General features: G+C 56.8%; 1 protein-coding gene across 1 annotated transcript in view; it reads left to right on the plus strand.

Moving 5' to 3' along the window:
- Nucleotides 1-13647, plus strand: part of TNS4 (tensin 4) — a 28011-nt gene extending 14364 nt beyond the window's left edge. The window contains exons 3-13 of the mRNA XM_003131470.5: nucleotides 116-539; nucleotides 1844-2268; nucleotides 4958-5044; nucleotides 5383-5508; nucleotides 6630-6722; nucleotides 6833-6910; nucleotides 8905-8976; nucleotides 9808-9976; nucleotides 10888-10956; nucleotides 11195-11221; nucleotides 12041-13647. Of these exons, the coding sequence (XP_003131518.1) occupies nucleotides 116-539; nucleotides 1844-2268; nucleotides 4958-5044; nucleotides 5383-5508; nucleotides 6630-6722; nucleotides 6833-6910; nucleotides 8905-8976; nucleotides 9808-9976; nucleotides 10888-10956; nucleotides 11195-11221; nucleotides 12041-12182 (1712 nt within the window). The 3' untranslated portion in view covers nucleotides 12183-13647. The remainder of the gene's footprint in view (nucleotides 1-115; nucleotides 540-1843; nucleotides 2269-4957; nucleotides 5045-5382; nucleotides 5509-6629; nucleotides 6723-6832; nucleotides 6911-8904; nucleotides 8977-9807; nucleotides 9977-10887; nucleotides 10957-11194; nucleotides 11222-12040) is intronic.
- Nucleotides 13648-14020: the final 373 nt, after the last annotated feature.

Raw genomic sequence — 14020 nt, forward strand, 5'->3', positions numbered from 1 at the left:
ATCTGCACTTGGAAGGGGGGACCAGGCGGCCTTGAGGACCCTGCCAGCCTTCCTGTCCTGTGAGCCCAGGCTCCCGGGTTTCACCTGGTTTTCTATTATGCTTCTCTCCCCAAAGATATAAAGTACATCGAGGTGACCTCCGCCAGATCAAGGTGCCACGATGGCCCCCAGAGCTGCTCCAGCCCGTCTGTCACCCCGCCCTTCGGCTCCCCCCGCAGTGGCGGCCTCCTCCTTTCCCGGGACATCCCCTGGGAGACTCGAAGCAGCAGCGAGAGCCTTATCTTCTCCGGGAGCCAGGGCAGGGGCCACCAGCGCCCCTCTCCCCCCGCCGGGGCGCCCTCCTCTCTTCCTCCCTCGTCTCCCAGCATCTCCATCCCTTCTATGCGGCACAAGGCCTCAGGCCCCCCTGGCTTGGGCTCCCCACTGGTGGCTTCCCCAGGCCTGGAGAAGGGGGTTGGGGGCCCGGCCCCACAGCTGGGCGGCAGAGTCTCTGTGCTGTCATCCAGCCTGGCGTCGGATGTCAGCTGCGTGTTTGGAAGGTAGGTCACTCCCGCTACAGCTTCTGACATTGCCTCTACCACACACACACACACACACACACACATCCTGAATCAAAGAAAGGCACCCTGCTGTTTCTGAGCAAAATCTGGCATGTGCCAAAAATAAAAGCAAATGTTCTCTTTTATGCCATGGCAGCCATTTGGATCTCAAGCTTTCCTCAGTCATTTAGAGTATGATTCAATATACAAAAACCTTGACCTGTACCTGCCTCTTAGGAAAAGAACCACTGCCTCCATGAGGCTCACCTACGTCCTTTCTCGCCCTCACAGCCCATCACAAGGAAGGACTGGGTTTTTTGCTTGTTTTATTTTGTTTTGCTTTGTTCTTTTGCCTGAGCCTACAGCATGCAGAATTTCCCAGGCCAGGGATGGAACCCACACCACTGCAGCCACCCAGGCTACAGCAGTGTCAATGCCAGATCCTTAGCCCACTGAGCCACACAGGAACTCCAAGGAAGGGTGTTTTTTCTTTTTTTTTTAAACCTCAAAACGCAGGGCTGTAAATAGAATCGGGGGTCTGGGATGAATTACGTAGGAAAGAGAAGCCTCCTTGGTCTTTGCTGCTGGCCAGACCTAGCAGAAGGGAGGCCATCCTGCCTGGGTATTATTTTCAATCACCCCAGTCCAGTTCTCTGCAGGCCACAGAGCTGGGCTGCACACACACTCATCCTGCCCAGGAAGAGCAAACCCCAGGACCTCTGTCCCCCACACCAACTCCAAAGCCACTGTGCCAAGGCAGCCTCTGGCAAGGAGACTCAGATTCCACAGCCATGCCTGCTGGCATGAGCCTCTGAGCTCAGGGAGAGGTCTGGCTGGATGCAGAGCTGGCCTCTTTCTCTTCCTCCAGCTGGGGTATTCCCTCTGCATCAGCCGTGGACATGGTCCAGCCCAGGTCCTGCCTGTATGCGGGACTCTTGGGAGGAATGGGGGTGGGGGGGGGACTGGTGTGACAACTCAGTCGGACCTGCCTGGCTGGGACGGCAGAGGGAATAGAGTCCAGCCTCAGCCCACATGACCTGCAGGGGGGCCAGCCTATTGGCTGCTTTAATTGACCACAGACCCTACAGTGCAGGTATATCCGGTATCTCTCAGCATCTCTTGGGGCTCAGGTGGGCATGCCTTCTGCTCAGCGCTATGGGAGGATGGGGGGTGGGGTGGAACCTGCAGTTCTCGGACCAAAGCCATGGGCACCTAGATCACTAAATTCTAGAGCCTAGCTCTGGCCTCTGAGTATTCGCCCCCTCGCTCTGACACTCTGCCTGTCTGCGGCTCTCTCCCTGCAGCAGCCAGTCCCTCCTCCACTCCAGCATCTCCAGCCACCAGTCATCTTCTAGATCCTTGGAAAGCCCAGCCAGCTCTTCTTCCAGCCTCCACAGCTTTGGCCCAGTGTCCTCGCATACGAGATCCAGTGACCTCCAGGTCCCCAGCAACCCCACCCCCAGCATGGGCCAGCCCAGAGCACCCCACTCCCCATCACTGGCCAAGGAACATGCCAGCAGCTGCCCCCCCTCCATCGCCAACTCCATGGTGGACATACCCATCGTGCTGATCAACGGCCAGCCAGAACCAGGATCTCCCCCATGCCAGAGGACCCGAGGACACCAGGACTTTGTCCGACCTGGGGTTGCTTCTTCCAGCAACCCCTGTCCAGCCACCAGGAGCCACAGCCAGACCCTGCCAGATGCCCCTCTCACCACATCCCCAGAGGGTAAGTTGTAAACCAGTCAATACTTCATGTGTTGTAAGGTTTGGCTGATGGGAAACAGACAGCACCAGTGAGTTTCTGCAACAGCAAGTCAACACATTGATGAACTACCTACTGTGTGCCAAGCACTGTGCCAGGTAGTAAGGACACAGTCTAGAAAGAGAGACAAAAACCAAAGCATCACAGAGTTCCCACTGTGGTGCAGTGGGTTAAGAACCCAACGGCAGCAGCTTGGGTCCCTGTAGAGGGGCGGGTTTGATTCCCAGCCACACGCAGTGAGTTAAAGGATCGGGCATTGCCGCAGCTGTGGCTCAGGTTCAGTCCTTGGCTCGGGAACTTCCATATGCAGCAGGTGTGGCCCTTTAAAAAAAAAACCCAAAAGAGTTCCCTAATGGCCCAGTGGAAACGAATCTGACTAGTATCCATGAACATGCGGGTTCGACGATCCCTGGCCTCGCTCAGTGGGTTAGGGATCCGGTGTTTCCACAAGCTGTGGTGCAGGTCACAGACGTGGCTCGGATCCCACATTGCTGTGGCTGTGGCGTAGGCCGGCCGCTGCAGCTCAATTCAGCCCCTAGGCTGGGAACTTCCATATGCCGCAGGTGCGACCCTCAAAAAAGCAAAACAAAAACAAAAACAAAAAACCTCCAAACCTAAAGCATTGCTATAGAGTAGGATCTACAGAGATCAAGAGATGTTCTAAATCTTAGGGAGCCACTGACGAACGAGTGAGCCTTTGCATCTGGAGAATTGGGAAGGCTCCTCAGAGGAAGGGACATTCCAGCCGGGTCTGGAAAACGGATCAAACGCCCACAGCACAAGCAGGCAAGGAAGGGCATTTCCAGCAAAGGGAACAGTCCGTTCCGCAGTCATGAAGGTGCAGAGGCACATGGCATGTTCACGAAATGACTGGGAGGTTGGGTGCCGGGTAAGGTCCTTGAGAGTAGTTTGGGGCCAGATTGCGAAAGGCCTTGAACGCCAAGCTAAAGAGGGGATCCTACCCTTTAGGCGACAGGGGACCATCAGAGACTCTCAAACAGAAGAGCAGTGGGGTCAGAGGTGCACTTTCAACAGTCCTCCGGCAGCCGCATGGCAGATGAATTGCAGGGCCTGGCCTGGCAGGGAGAAGAGTTTGTATTCGGTTCTATTTGGGTTGTCATCACGAAATGGTCCAGACAAGTTGTAACGGGGACCCAAACCAGGGTGGGAGAGAGGGTGGAGGAGAGAGGCCGGAGCCAGGAGACCCTCGGGACATGGAAGCAGCAGGCTCGATGACTAACCCAAGCGGAGAAGGAGAGTCAGCGTAGCTCTGACGTTGGTGAATGACGAACACAGACAAGGGAAGGGCCGGCAACAGGAGACAAAGCATTCCAGTTCCGACAGCTCAAAACCGCAAAAGAGCAAACACCCTCCATCCCGGGAGTCTCTGACTACAGGCGTCCAGAAAGAACAAAGCCAACCAGAACCCAAAGCAGTAAACACCGAGGCTGAGCCTTAGCACCCCCAGGGGGCCTCTCTCCCAGGAGCAGAGCGCCCCCCCCCCCCCACTGAGCCCAATGCAAGCCAAAGACAATGCGGTGACAAGGACGCCTTTGAAGCTGCTCTGATCATTTCCCTGGGACAAATCGTTTGCAGATTTCAGTACATTTTTTTAGGAGTTGCTCTCAACTGGCCACAGCACACCTTTTCAAGAGGCCAGAAACTGAGAAGCACTGCCCAGCTGCCTTAGGGACCCAGGAAACGGGCCTTTGAGCATCGCCAAGAGCACCTTTACCTAGTCTGGTGATCGCCCCATCCTGGGGATGCCCCAGAGGATCACTCCCCATCCCCTGGGATCTTATCAAATTCTGCAAAATAGTCTCAATACAAAATCCATGTTCATTTCTGAGGCTATTAAAGCTACAAAGACCCTCAGGGGCTTTGTCGCGGCTGTTGTTCACTCTGGGCTTTGTCCCCCTCTGGGCTTCAGGAGCCAGACAGTTGTCCCAATTCAGAATCAAGAATCCTGTCTCCTGGAGCTCCCACTCGAGTGCAATGGGCAGTGTCTCTGGAGCCCTGGGACGCAGGTTCGATCCCAGGAGCCAGGCACAGTGGGTTAAGGATCCGGCATTGCCACAGCTGCGGTGCTGATCACAGCTGTGACTCGGATCTGATCCCTGGCCCAGGAGCGTCATATGCTGCAGGGCGGCCAAAAAAAAAAAAAAAAAAGGAGAAAAGAATCCCATCTCCTGGGCTCTTCTGCCCAGATCTGCTGTTTTCCTTTCTTTCTCCCTTTCCTTCATTTTCTTTTGCAAACTGAATGTACATCCCCCACAAGGAACTCCTAGGATTATTGAAGGGGGGAGGAAGAGTGAAATCAAACAAACGGTGCATCTCAGAATCCCCCATGTATTCCTCATTCCAGTCTCTACCGTGCAATATTCACTTTGAGAAACTGTTTCTCATTAAACCAAGATTGCATCTATTTATTTGTGATCCATTACCAAGGATACAGGGGGAGACTGTAAAATCCTAGATGCACCAAGCCCCGGGCTTCTTCCCGTGGATTTTTCCTCTTTAGGCAGTTGACAATACCGTGGCGTCGGGGGAGCGGAGGGTGGGTTGAATGGGACCGCTGGCCAGGGGAGGGGGAGGGTCTCTCGGGTCCCCTCTATCCAGCCAACAGGGGTCCCCCTCCCCTGTCTGCCTCCAGGACCCACCAGGGACATGCAGCCCACCATGAAGTTTGTGATGGACACATCTAAGTACTGGTTCAAGCCAAGCATCACCAGAGAGCAAGGTAAAAGGGCAGCACTGTGTTTCAGGGAATGAACGAGGGACCCAGGAATCGGGCCTGCGTCTGTCACCCACATCAGGCAGATGGGGCCCTGGGGCCCTGCAGGGGAGGGAACAGCAAGTGGTAGGTCCAGGGCAGGGGGGATGTCCTGGGGACCCCATGACCTGAAGGAATAATGGCTGCAGCAGGACTGGTAGAGATTAGACAAGAGAAAGGACTTCCCGGGAACGAGAGGGGATTCTGTAAAGAGTGACTCTGCTCCATGAAGACCCAGGGGGGGCTGAGGCACGGAGGGTGTCTGGATGGGGTGGTGATACTCTCTGACCCAAGGATCATTCCAGCCATTGAGCTGCTGAGGAAGGAGGAACCAGGGGCTTTCATCGTGAGGGACAGCTCTTCATACCGAGGCTCCTTCGGCCTTGCTCTCAAGGTGCACGAGGCCCCCGTGCCTGCGCAGAACCGACCAGGTAGGCGCCTGTCTCTGTCCTCGCTCAAGGCTTCTCGGAGGCAACAGGGTGGGTGGGGGGGTTCCAGTCCCGGTTCTGGCCCCAGCTTGTAGGGCGACCTTGGGCCAGTCCCATAAAGATTCCTGGGAGGAGGGTCCATCTCGGTACCCTCCCAGCTGCCCCCGCCCCGGCCTCCCCCCAGGCCCTGAGGCTCCGTGAGAAGCCCCTGAGCTGCCTCTGCCTCCCTGAGACCCCAGGTTCCCTGCCCTGACTCATGGTGGGAAGAGGAGGCAGGTCTCAGCCCCCCTCTCTTCGGGGGGTGCCCACCTCTGTCCAGACTGGCTTTATCATGAAGGAAGCTAATGCAGGAAGAATATGCGTGCTAGCTTAGCCCCTGTGGTCCTGCACACACAACAACCTGGTGGAGCCACCGCTTTGCCCCAGGCACTGGGCAGACCTCCTGGGGAAAGAGAGGGAAAGAGATCACGAGATTTCAAGGTACCTGGGTCACAGCCCCTCACGGCCCCAGGACTGTAGCTGTCATACAACAAAGGGAGAAGGTAGCTCTGAGAGGGAGTTAATGACGCCCCCAGAGCAAGCAGGTGATAGAACAAGAGGATACAAACCCCAAGTCCACATTCTCTACACCACACCTCTCTGTTTAAACAAGAAAGTGACCTCTGGGCGGTGTCGGTGATCGAGGAAGCCTTGCCAAGGAAGCAGGAAGCTGTGCGCTGATGGAGAAGAGGCAGGGGGCGTGGTCCCCCGTCCCAGGGCCAGCCTGGCGCCAGCAGGGACCATCTGGTGGAGAATAATAGCACCTGGGAGTGGGTGGGGAGGGGGAGAAGGAACCAGGTCAAAGAGTTATGATTTGATCCAAAGAGCGTCGGGAAGCAGCCCTGGCTGCTATTGGAACCAAGAGAAAGGTCTCCCAGAAGAAGAAGAATTAGGCAGAGGTGCCTTAGAGCCAAGGTGCTGGTACCTCCTTCATAGGAGGACTCGGTGGGATTCCTCCCTGCAGTCCCACCCGGAGGCAGGGGGATGGATGAGGTGACCTCTGGATGGGCCCAGAGGAGGCTGGGCAGGAAATGAGCAGCTGACGCTGGGCCTTGAACTCCGATCCACATGCGTTCCCCATCCAGGCGAGGACGGCAGCGACCTCATCCGCCACTTCCTCATTGAGTCTTCTGCCAAAGGGGTGCATCTCAAAGGAGCAGACGAAGAGCCCTACTTCGGTGAGTCTCCTCAGCCTGGGGCAGGTCCTGGGGGTCCCCCCACGCTTCCCTCCGAGCTGAGGGATGGCCTGGGGCAGGTGTCCTGACACAGGGCTCCGGTTTCCGTGCAGGGAGCCTCTCTGCCTTCGTGTGCCAGCACTCCATCATGGCCCTGGCCCTGCCCTGCAAACTCGTCATCCCACAGAAAGGTAGGCCGGGGCCGCAGACGTATTTGTTCTCGGCAGAAAGGGTCCCAGTGGCCACGCCTCGCCTTTCCTTGGGGATTATTTGAGGGTCAGAGTTAAAATTTCATGCTCTGGGCGTGCCTGTTCATGGCTCAGCAGAAACAAATCTGACTAGCATCCGTGAGGATGCAGGTTCGATCCCTGGCCTCGCTCAGTGGGTTAAGGATCTGGTGTTGCCGTGAGCTGTGGTATACGTCACAGACGCGGCTCAGATTTGGCATTGCTGTGGCTGTGGTGTAGACCAATGGCTACAGCTCCAATTTGACCTTTAGCCTGGGAACCTCCATGTGCCGCGGGTGCAGCCTTAAAAAGCCAAAAAGACAAAAAAAAAAAAAAAAAGCTCATGCTCTGGGATCCATTAACATCGCCACTTCCTAGCCGTGAGAATTGGAGCAGGTCAATTTCGCCGAGCCTCCATTTCTTTCTTTCTTTTTTTCTTTTTCCTTTTTACAGCCGCACCTGCAGCATATGGAAGTTCCCAGGTTAGGGGTCAAACTGGAGATGCAGCTGCGGCCTGTGCCACAGCCACAGCAACACTGGATCCGAGCCATGTCTGTGACCTACACCGCAGCGTGCAGCAATGCCAGATCCTTAACCCACCGAGTGAGGCCAGGGATCGAACCCGCATCCTTACAGAAACTATGGGAGGTTTCTTAACCCACTGAGCCACCATGGGAACGCCGAGCTTCCATTTCCTCATCTATAAAACAGGCACAGCCATCATCCTACCTCCATGTAGGATTGTGTGTGGATTAAATGAGAGCGCTCAGGCGAGGCTCTTGGCACAACGCCTGACGCAGAGCAGATGTGTGATAAATAGTAGCCTTTCTTGAGAGGTTGGAAGAGGCATAAAGCTGCCAGAATGGTGAGGTTTATTTTTATTTTTATTATTTTTATTTTTTGTCTTTTTTAGGGCTGCCCCTGCGGCATATGGAGGTTCCCAGGCTAAGGGTCAAATCGGAGCTGTAGCTGCCCGCCTATGCCACAGCCACAGCAATGCCAGATCCGAGCCACGTCTGCAACCTATACCACAGCTCACAGCAACACCGGATCCTTAACCCACTGAGCAGGGCCAGGGATCGAACCTGCGTCCTCATGGATACTAGTCAGGTTCGTTTCCGCTGAGCCATGACAGAAAGTCTGCGGTAAGGTTTAGTTTTTACTTCCTGGTCCAACATTTACTGGGCATCCCATCACTCCTAAACACCTCGTGCCAACCCTGTGAAGCAGGCATTGCTGTTTCACAAAAAAGAAAAGGAAGGAGTTCCCTGGTGGCTCAGCAGGTTAAGGATCTGGTGTTGTCACTGCTGTGGCTCAGGTCGCTGCTGTGGCACAAGTTCAATCCCTGCCCCAGAACTTCTGCATGCCATGGGCACAGCCTGAAAAAGAAAAAAGAAAGAAAAGGAAGATTCAGGGCGTTAAGTAACTTGCCCAAGGGCGCAGAGTCAGACCTCCAACCCAGATCAGGAAGCCCCGTCCACAGCTTAGAACCCAGCCACACCCCTAGACGGAGTGTCTCATCTCGGGGTGTGCAGGAGAGCAGCAAAGGGGGTTCTGGGACAGGAGTCAAGGCCAGGGAGCCCCCTGTTGTGGGGATGGCTAGAGCTTCCCTGCTGTCTGCACAAAAAAGGCCTGGGTTTGGAGTGGGGCCCGAGGGAAACCAGGAGGTCAGGGGCCTCTGGGCACCAGGTCACTGCCACAGACCTGGGGCTGGAGGCGGGGGAGGGGCAGGGGGATCCAAAGGCTTGCCAGCCAGGCGGGGGGCCTCAGGGGGGCCCCCAAGGCGGCTCCGTTTGCCTAATTACAGGAATCACACCTGGTTTCTTAGCCGAGTCACTTCCTGAAGGTGGAGGGGCAGAGGCGGGAGATGTTCAAAGGGCTGAATGAGACCAGTTCCTAGCAGAGGGGTCCACTGACTGCACCCCACCCCTGGGGGCCTGTTCTTTGCTTTGGCTCAGAATTGGGAGGTGGAGACGGAGCCTCAGACCCCTCTGCGGACGGCCGGGCTTCCTGCCTGAAGAAATCTGCGGGTGAGTGGCGGGGTCGGGGGGGCCCTCCAGGCTTGGCTGTGCTCCCCGCCCCCCACCGAGGGCACCTCCCAGCCCTGGGCACACACGCACGCACGCGCAGGCCCACACGTGTTTCCCGTTGCAGCTTGATTTCTTCATCTTTAACAAGGTGTCACATTCCTCCCCCTCCCTGTACACCCGGGACCAGAGGCTGCGGGCGGCGAGCCAGGGGGAAGAGGGGCGGGGAGGAGGGGCGCGCCGAGGCTCATACCCCATCCTGCACACAACGGGCACCCACAGACCGGTGTGGCCCCAGGGGGTCTCTGGGGGCCTGAGAGACCTGCCCTGGGGGTGGGATCCTCTGTGGAGGGTCAGGCCCCAGTCCTGGGGGATGCTGGCTTGCTTGACACCCAGAAGCCCCGCACAGGTCAGCACTGTCAGAGTGACAGCTCCCACTCTGTGCCCGGAGCCCTGTGGACCCCTTGCCCATTCCTGCCTCTTCTCCCTACTCTCAGCAAAGAGCCAGGGCCCCCGGGATGGAGGCAGCACCAGTCACGGGACAGAAGGAAGATTGGCGCCCCCCCCGCCCCCCGCCCCGCTGGAGGGCCAGGGCCCAGAGCCGTGCAAACGTCAGAGGATCCCAAAGTCCTCTGGGGTTGGCCCCAAATTTCAGTCGCCCGCACATTCCCTGCCCACCTGCCTGATGGCTCAAAGAGCAGCCCTGCTAGATCCCCACAAAGGGAAGGCACCCCTGCCCCTGGCTCTGGGCAGAGGGGGAACCAGGGCCTGGGTGACCTCCAGAGCACCCGGTGGACTCTGGCAGGGCCCCAGCGCAGTGTCTGCAACCCCCAGGCTGCCACGCCCTGTACCTGAGCTCGGTGAGCGTGGAGACCCTGAGCGGAGCCCTGGCCGTGCAGAAGGCCATCACGACCGCCTTGGAGACAGACGTCCTCCCCACACCCACCGTGGTCCACTTCAAAGTCACCGAGCAGGGCATCACCCTGACCGACGTCCAGCGGAAGTGAGGGACTTTCCTTGCCCTGGGGCTGCAGGGCTGGGCGGGGTACGCGGGAGGGCACGGCTGGGGATCTGTGATGGCGGTGGAATTCGGGCTCCTGGACCCAAGAGGGTCAGTGATATGCTGGAGTGACTGCGGGCAATTCTCTGCCTTCTCCGGGCCTCGGTCCAAGGACCTCCTGCCCAAGTCCTCCATCAGGACTGGTGGATTTGGAATTAACCAATATTCATCAGGCCCTGATTAAATCTGCACCCGCTGATAGAACATCTTCTGTAGGCCAGGCTCCGGCTGATCATGGGATGCTCCTTCCCAGGCTCAGGGATTCAATCCAGCAGGATCCGGGTCCTGGGCTGGAGGAATAAGAGACCACCAGATGGGAGTTCCCATGGTGACTCAGTGGGTGAAGAACCCAACCAGTATCCATGAGGATGCAGCTCGATCCTTGGCCTCACTCAGTGGGTTAAGGAGCCAGCACTGCTGTGAGCTGTGGTGTAGATGGCAGATGTGGCTCTGGTCGCAGCTCGGATCCCCCGTTGCTGTGACTGTGGCATAGGGCAGCACTGCAGCTCCGATTCAGCCCCGAGCCTGGGAACTTCCATATGCCATGCGTGGGTGCGACCATAAAAAGAAAAATTAAAGAATCTACCAGACTTAATTCCTCTCCTCAAGTAGTTAAATGACCTAGTAGGTGGTGGGGGTGGGGGGCAGGATGGTAGAAAACCTCAATACGGGACACAAGGCAGATGCATTTGATGAAAAGAGAGAGGTGCAAACCTGGGCCGCAGGCAGGCTGTCAGGGGTGGAGCTGGGAGCCTTCCAGGCAGACAGAGAACTGGAGATGATGGAGGGAGGGCAGGACTCTGGGACAGGCTTTCACCAGCTCCCTTTCTCCCCCCGCCCCCACCTCCTCCCAGGCTATTTTTCCGGCGCCACTATCCCCTCGCCACCCTCCGCTTCTGTGGCATGGACCCCGAGCATCGGAAGTAAGTTCAAGGCTGAGCCAAACTAAGAAGGCCATCCAGGGCCCAGCTGCCCACTGACTCTGGGACTGGGGTCCCAGACAGAGCCTCTGAGCCTCCAAGGGTCAAGGGCAACAGAACGAGGGGAGGGGGGCCCGGGGCGGGTGGGGAAGCAGCTGGCCCTTGTCCGCGATGCTCAGCCAGAGTCCGGTGGATGTAACGGAGAATCGGTTCTCATGACTTTCGTGTTCCTTTCCCACAGGTGGCAAAAGTACTGCAAGCCCTCCTGGTAAGACTTTCTCGTCCACTCCATCAGCTGCCATGAGAGCAGGGCCCAGACTCAACATGGGGAGGGAGTTAGGGCAGGAGGGAAGCCTTCGCCCTGACCTTAGGAGCCCATGGGTTTGACCGGGGACGGTACAGGCCCCGGCCCTCCCAGAGCCTCCCGTTTCATGGGGCAGACAGGAGCCTGGACGCTCTCAGTCTTACGTAGGAGGCACAGGCTTCAGTCTGCAGGGTTGCCTCGGTCCAGTAGTCAAGACACATCTTTGCCCTCAGGAAGCCTCCACTCTGATGGGGAATAAATGGGTCCTATCCTCAGGGGCTCCCTTTCCAAAGAAGGGAAACCTTGATCTTTTTTTTCTTTTTTTTTTTTTCTTTTCTTTTTTTTTTTTTTTGCTTGAGGCACATGGAGGTTCCCAGGCTAAGGGTCTAATTGGAACCACAGATGCTGGCCTGCACCACAGCCGCAGCAATGCCAGATCCGAGCTGCATCTTTGACCTACACCACAGCTCATGGCAACACTGGATCCCCAACCCACTGAGTGAGGCCAGGGATCGAACCCACAACCTCATGGTTCCTAGTCAGATTCATTTCCGCTGTGCCATGACGGGAACTCCAGGAAACTTTGATCTTAACCTCAGGGATCTCCCAGTCTGATGAGGGAGGCACATTCTCCCCCAGGGGAGCTTCCGTGATGATGGAGCACTCAGCTGGGGAGGGGGCTGGGGGAATGCTGGGTTCTCCTGCAGGCTGAGTTCCCTGTTCCCAGCCTGGTACCTGCCTGGGTCCCACCCCTCACTCACTCAGGCTCTCTTCTCCCACCAGGATCTTTGGCTTTGTGGCCAAGAGCCAGACGGAGTCACAGGAGAATGTGTGCCACCTCTTTGCAGAGTATGACCCGGTCCAGCCAGCCTCGCAGGTCATCAGCCTGGTGGGTGCTCTGCTGCAGGACCCAGAAAAGATGTAGGGGAGGGAGCATCGTCTGCACCTTCCCAGACATCCCAAGGGGCTTGCTCAGCATCCCCCCGCCCGCCCCCCCGAACAAGGAGCCTGTCTCCATACAAATGGACCAATGCACTGCACTGCAGGAGAACTGTACCAAGTTGAAACCCTTGAACTCACTATGACCTTTGGCAGTGACCTTCATCCAAACCCCCCTGAGCCTCAGTTAACTCACCCTTAAAGAAGGCCAACAGATAGAAACAGTTGTTCTTAGATGTCAGTGGCCAGCTTAACAAGCTTCCTAGGACTCTGAAGCACATCCACGTCTGAGGACTCCCCCACGAAAACAACCTCTGAAGACCCTGCCTCCATCCACCTGGACGCTACACACACAGCAGCCTGAGCTGGAGACCTGTGACCCTCGTTTTATGGCAGATAGCAGGTGCTGGGTTGGGAGCCACAGGCCCTGGTCCCAGGCTGGCCTGAGAGCAGGTGGTTGGCAAGGATTGAGAACCAAAGGAGGAATGGACTCACTCTCTTTCCCTCCATCTCTGTTCGTTTCCCCATTTCTCTGATGGCTTCTTGAGCTGCTATGATCAGAACAAAGCTAGATCCGCCTGCCCTGGATTCTTCAGGCTGGGAAGCTTAGCAAGTGGGAACTTGCCCCCATGGTCAGAGATGACCCAGCTGCCTTCATGAGTTTGATATCTCATCTCCTCCATTGCAAATGAATATCAGCCACATCTCTTCTTTTTTTATTATTTTTTTAGCCCCATCTCTTCTTGCAATTTCTCATAAGCGTGTGTCCCTCCAAGACACACACACACACACACACACACACACACACACACACACACACACACACACACACACACACCCCCACCCACCCATAGTGCTGTGGTGGCAACTGGCCTCATAGCCACACGAGGGCAGCAGAGAGTCAGGAATGCAAAAACAGGCAGCCACCCCAAGAGGCTTAGAGAGATTGGGTGGTCTCACCAGCCCCACCCCGACCCCATCAAGACCCCCAAGAAGCTGGAATTGTTTGTCTAGCATGTCTGGGGTCCTGAGGAAACCGCACTAGGAGGGTAGAAGAGGAGACTCGGAGAAGGAGCCCATTTTCGCTCCATGAGGGACAAGTGCTTGCCCCCGCCCAGCTGGGGCCCCTGCCAGAGAATCATTATCTTTGGCCAAAGCTGGGCCTGACGGGTTATTATTTCAACCCAGAAAACCAAACCGGACTGAAGCGGCCCTGGGCTGACGGGACTGGCTGAGACAAGCCCACCCAGCCCGCGGTCAGGCACTGCCCCACCCCAGAGACCACAGAATGTCAGAGAAGGTTCTCAAGGTCGCAGTGCCCAAATGCTCAAGGTCACAGGCTGGGGCCTGGCAAGGAGCCTCCTCCCACCCCCGCCCCACCCCACCCCACCCCAATACACCCATGGGTGCCTCGCAGCTCCTGTCATGGAAAATAAAGTATCTGGCTTTTTTTTTTTTTTTTGTCTTTTCTAGGGCCGCTCCTGCAGCATATGGAGGTTCCCAGGCTAGGGGTCCAACAGCAACACGGAATCCGAGCCGCATCTGTGACCTACACCACAGCTCATGGCAACACCAGATCCTGAACCCACCAAGCAAGGCCAGGGACCAAACCCACAACCTCATGGTTCCTAGTCGGATTCATTAACCACTGCACCACGACGGGAACTCCTAAAGTATCTGTCTTTGTACGAAAGCTGGTCCTGCGGCATTCAGGGCTGTTCCCTCAGAGATGGACAGCTGAACAGAAAAGGGACCTGGTCTGGCAGGTGGTGGCTGTGTCTTAGAGAAGACCACATGTGCCACACCCCCGGCCATGGCAGGACA

Source organism: Sus scrofa, chromosome 12, assembly GCF_054392235.1.
Source record: "Sus scrofa isolate SSC_HxYL_T2T_F1_AM1 chromosome 12, Sscrofa_HxYL_maternal_Yorkshire_Landrace_v2.0, whole genome shotgun sequence".
Classification (NCBI taxonomy): Eukaryota; Metazoa; Chordata; class Mammalia; order Artiodactyla; family Suidae; genus Sus; species Sus scrofa.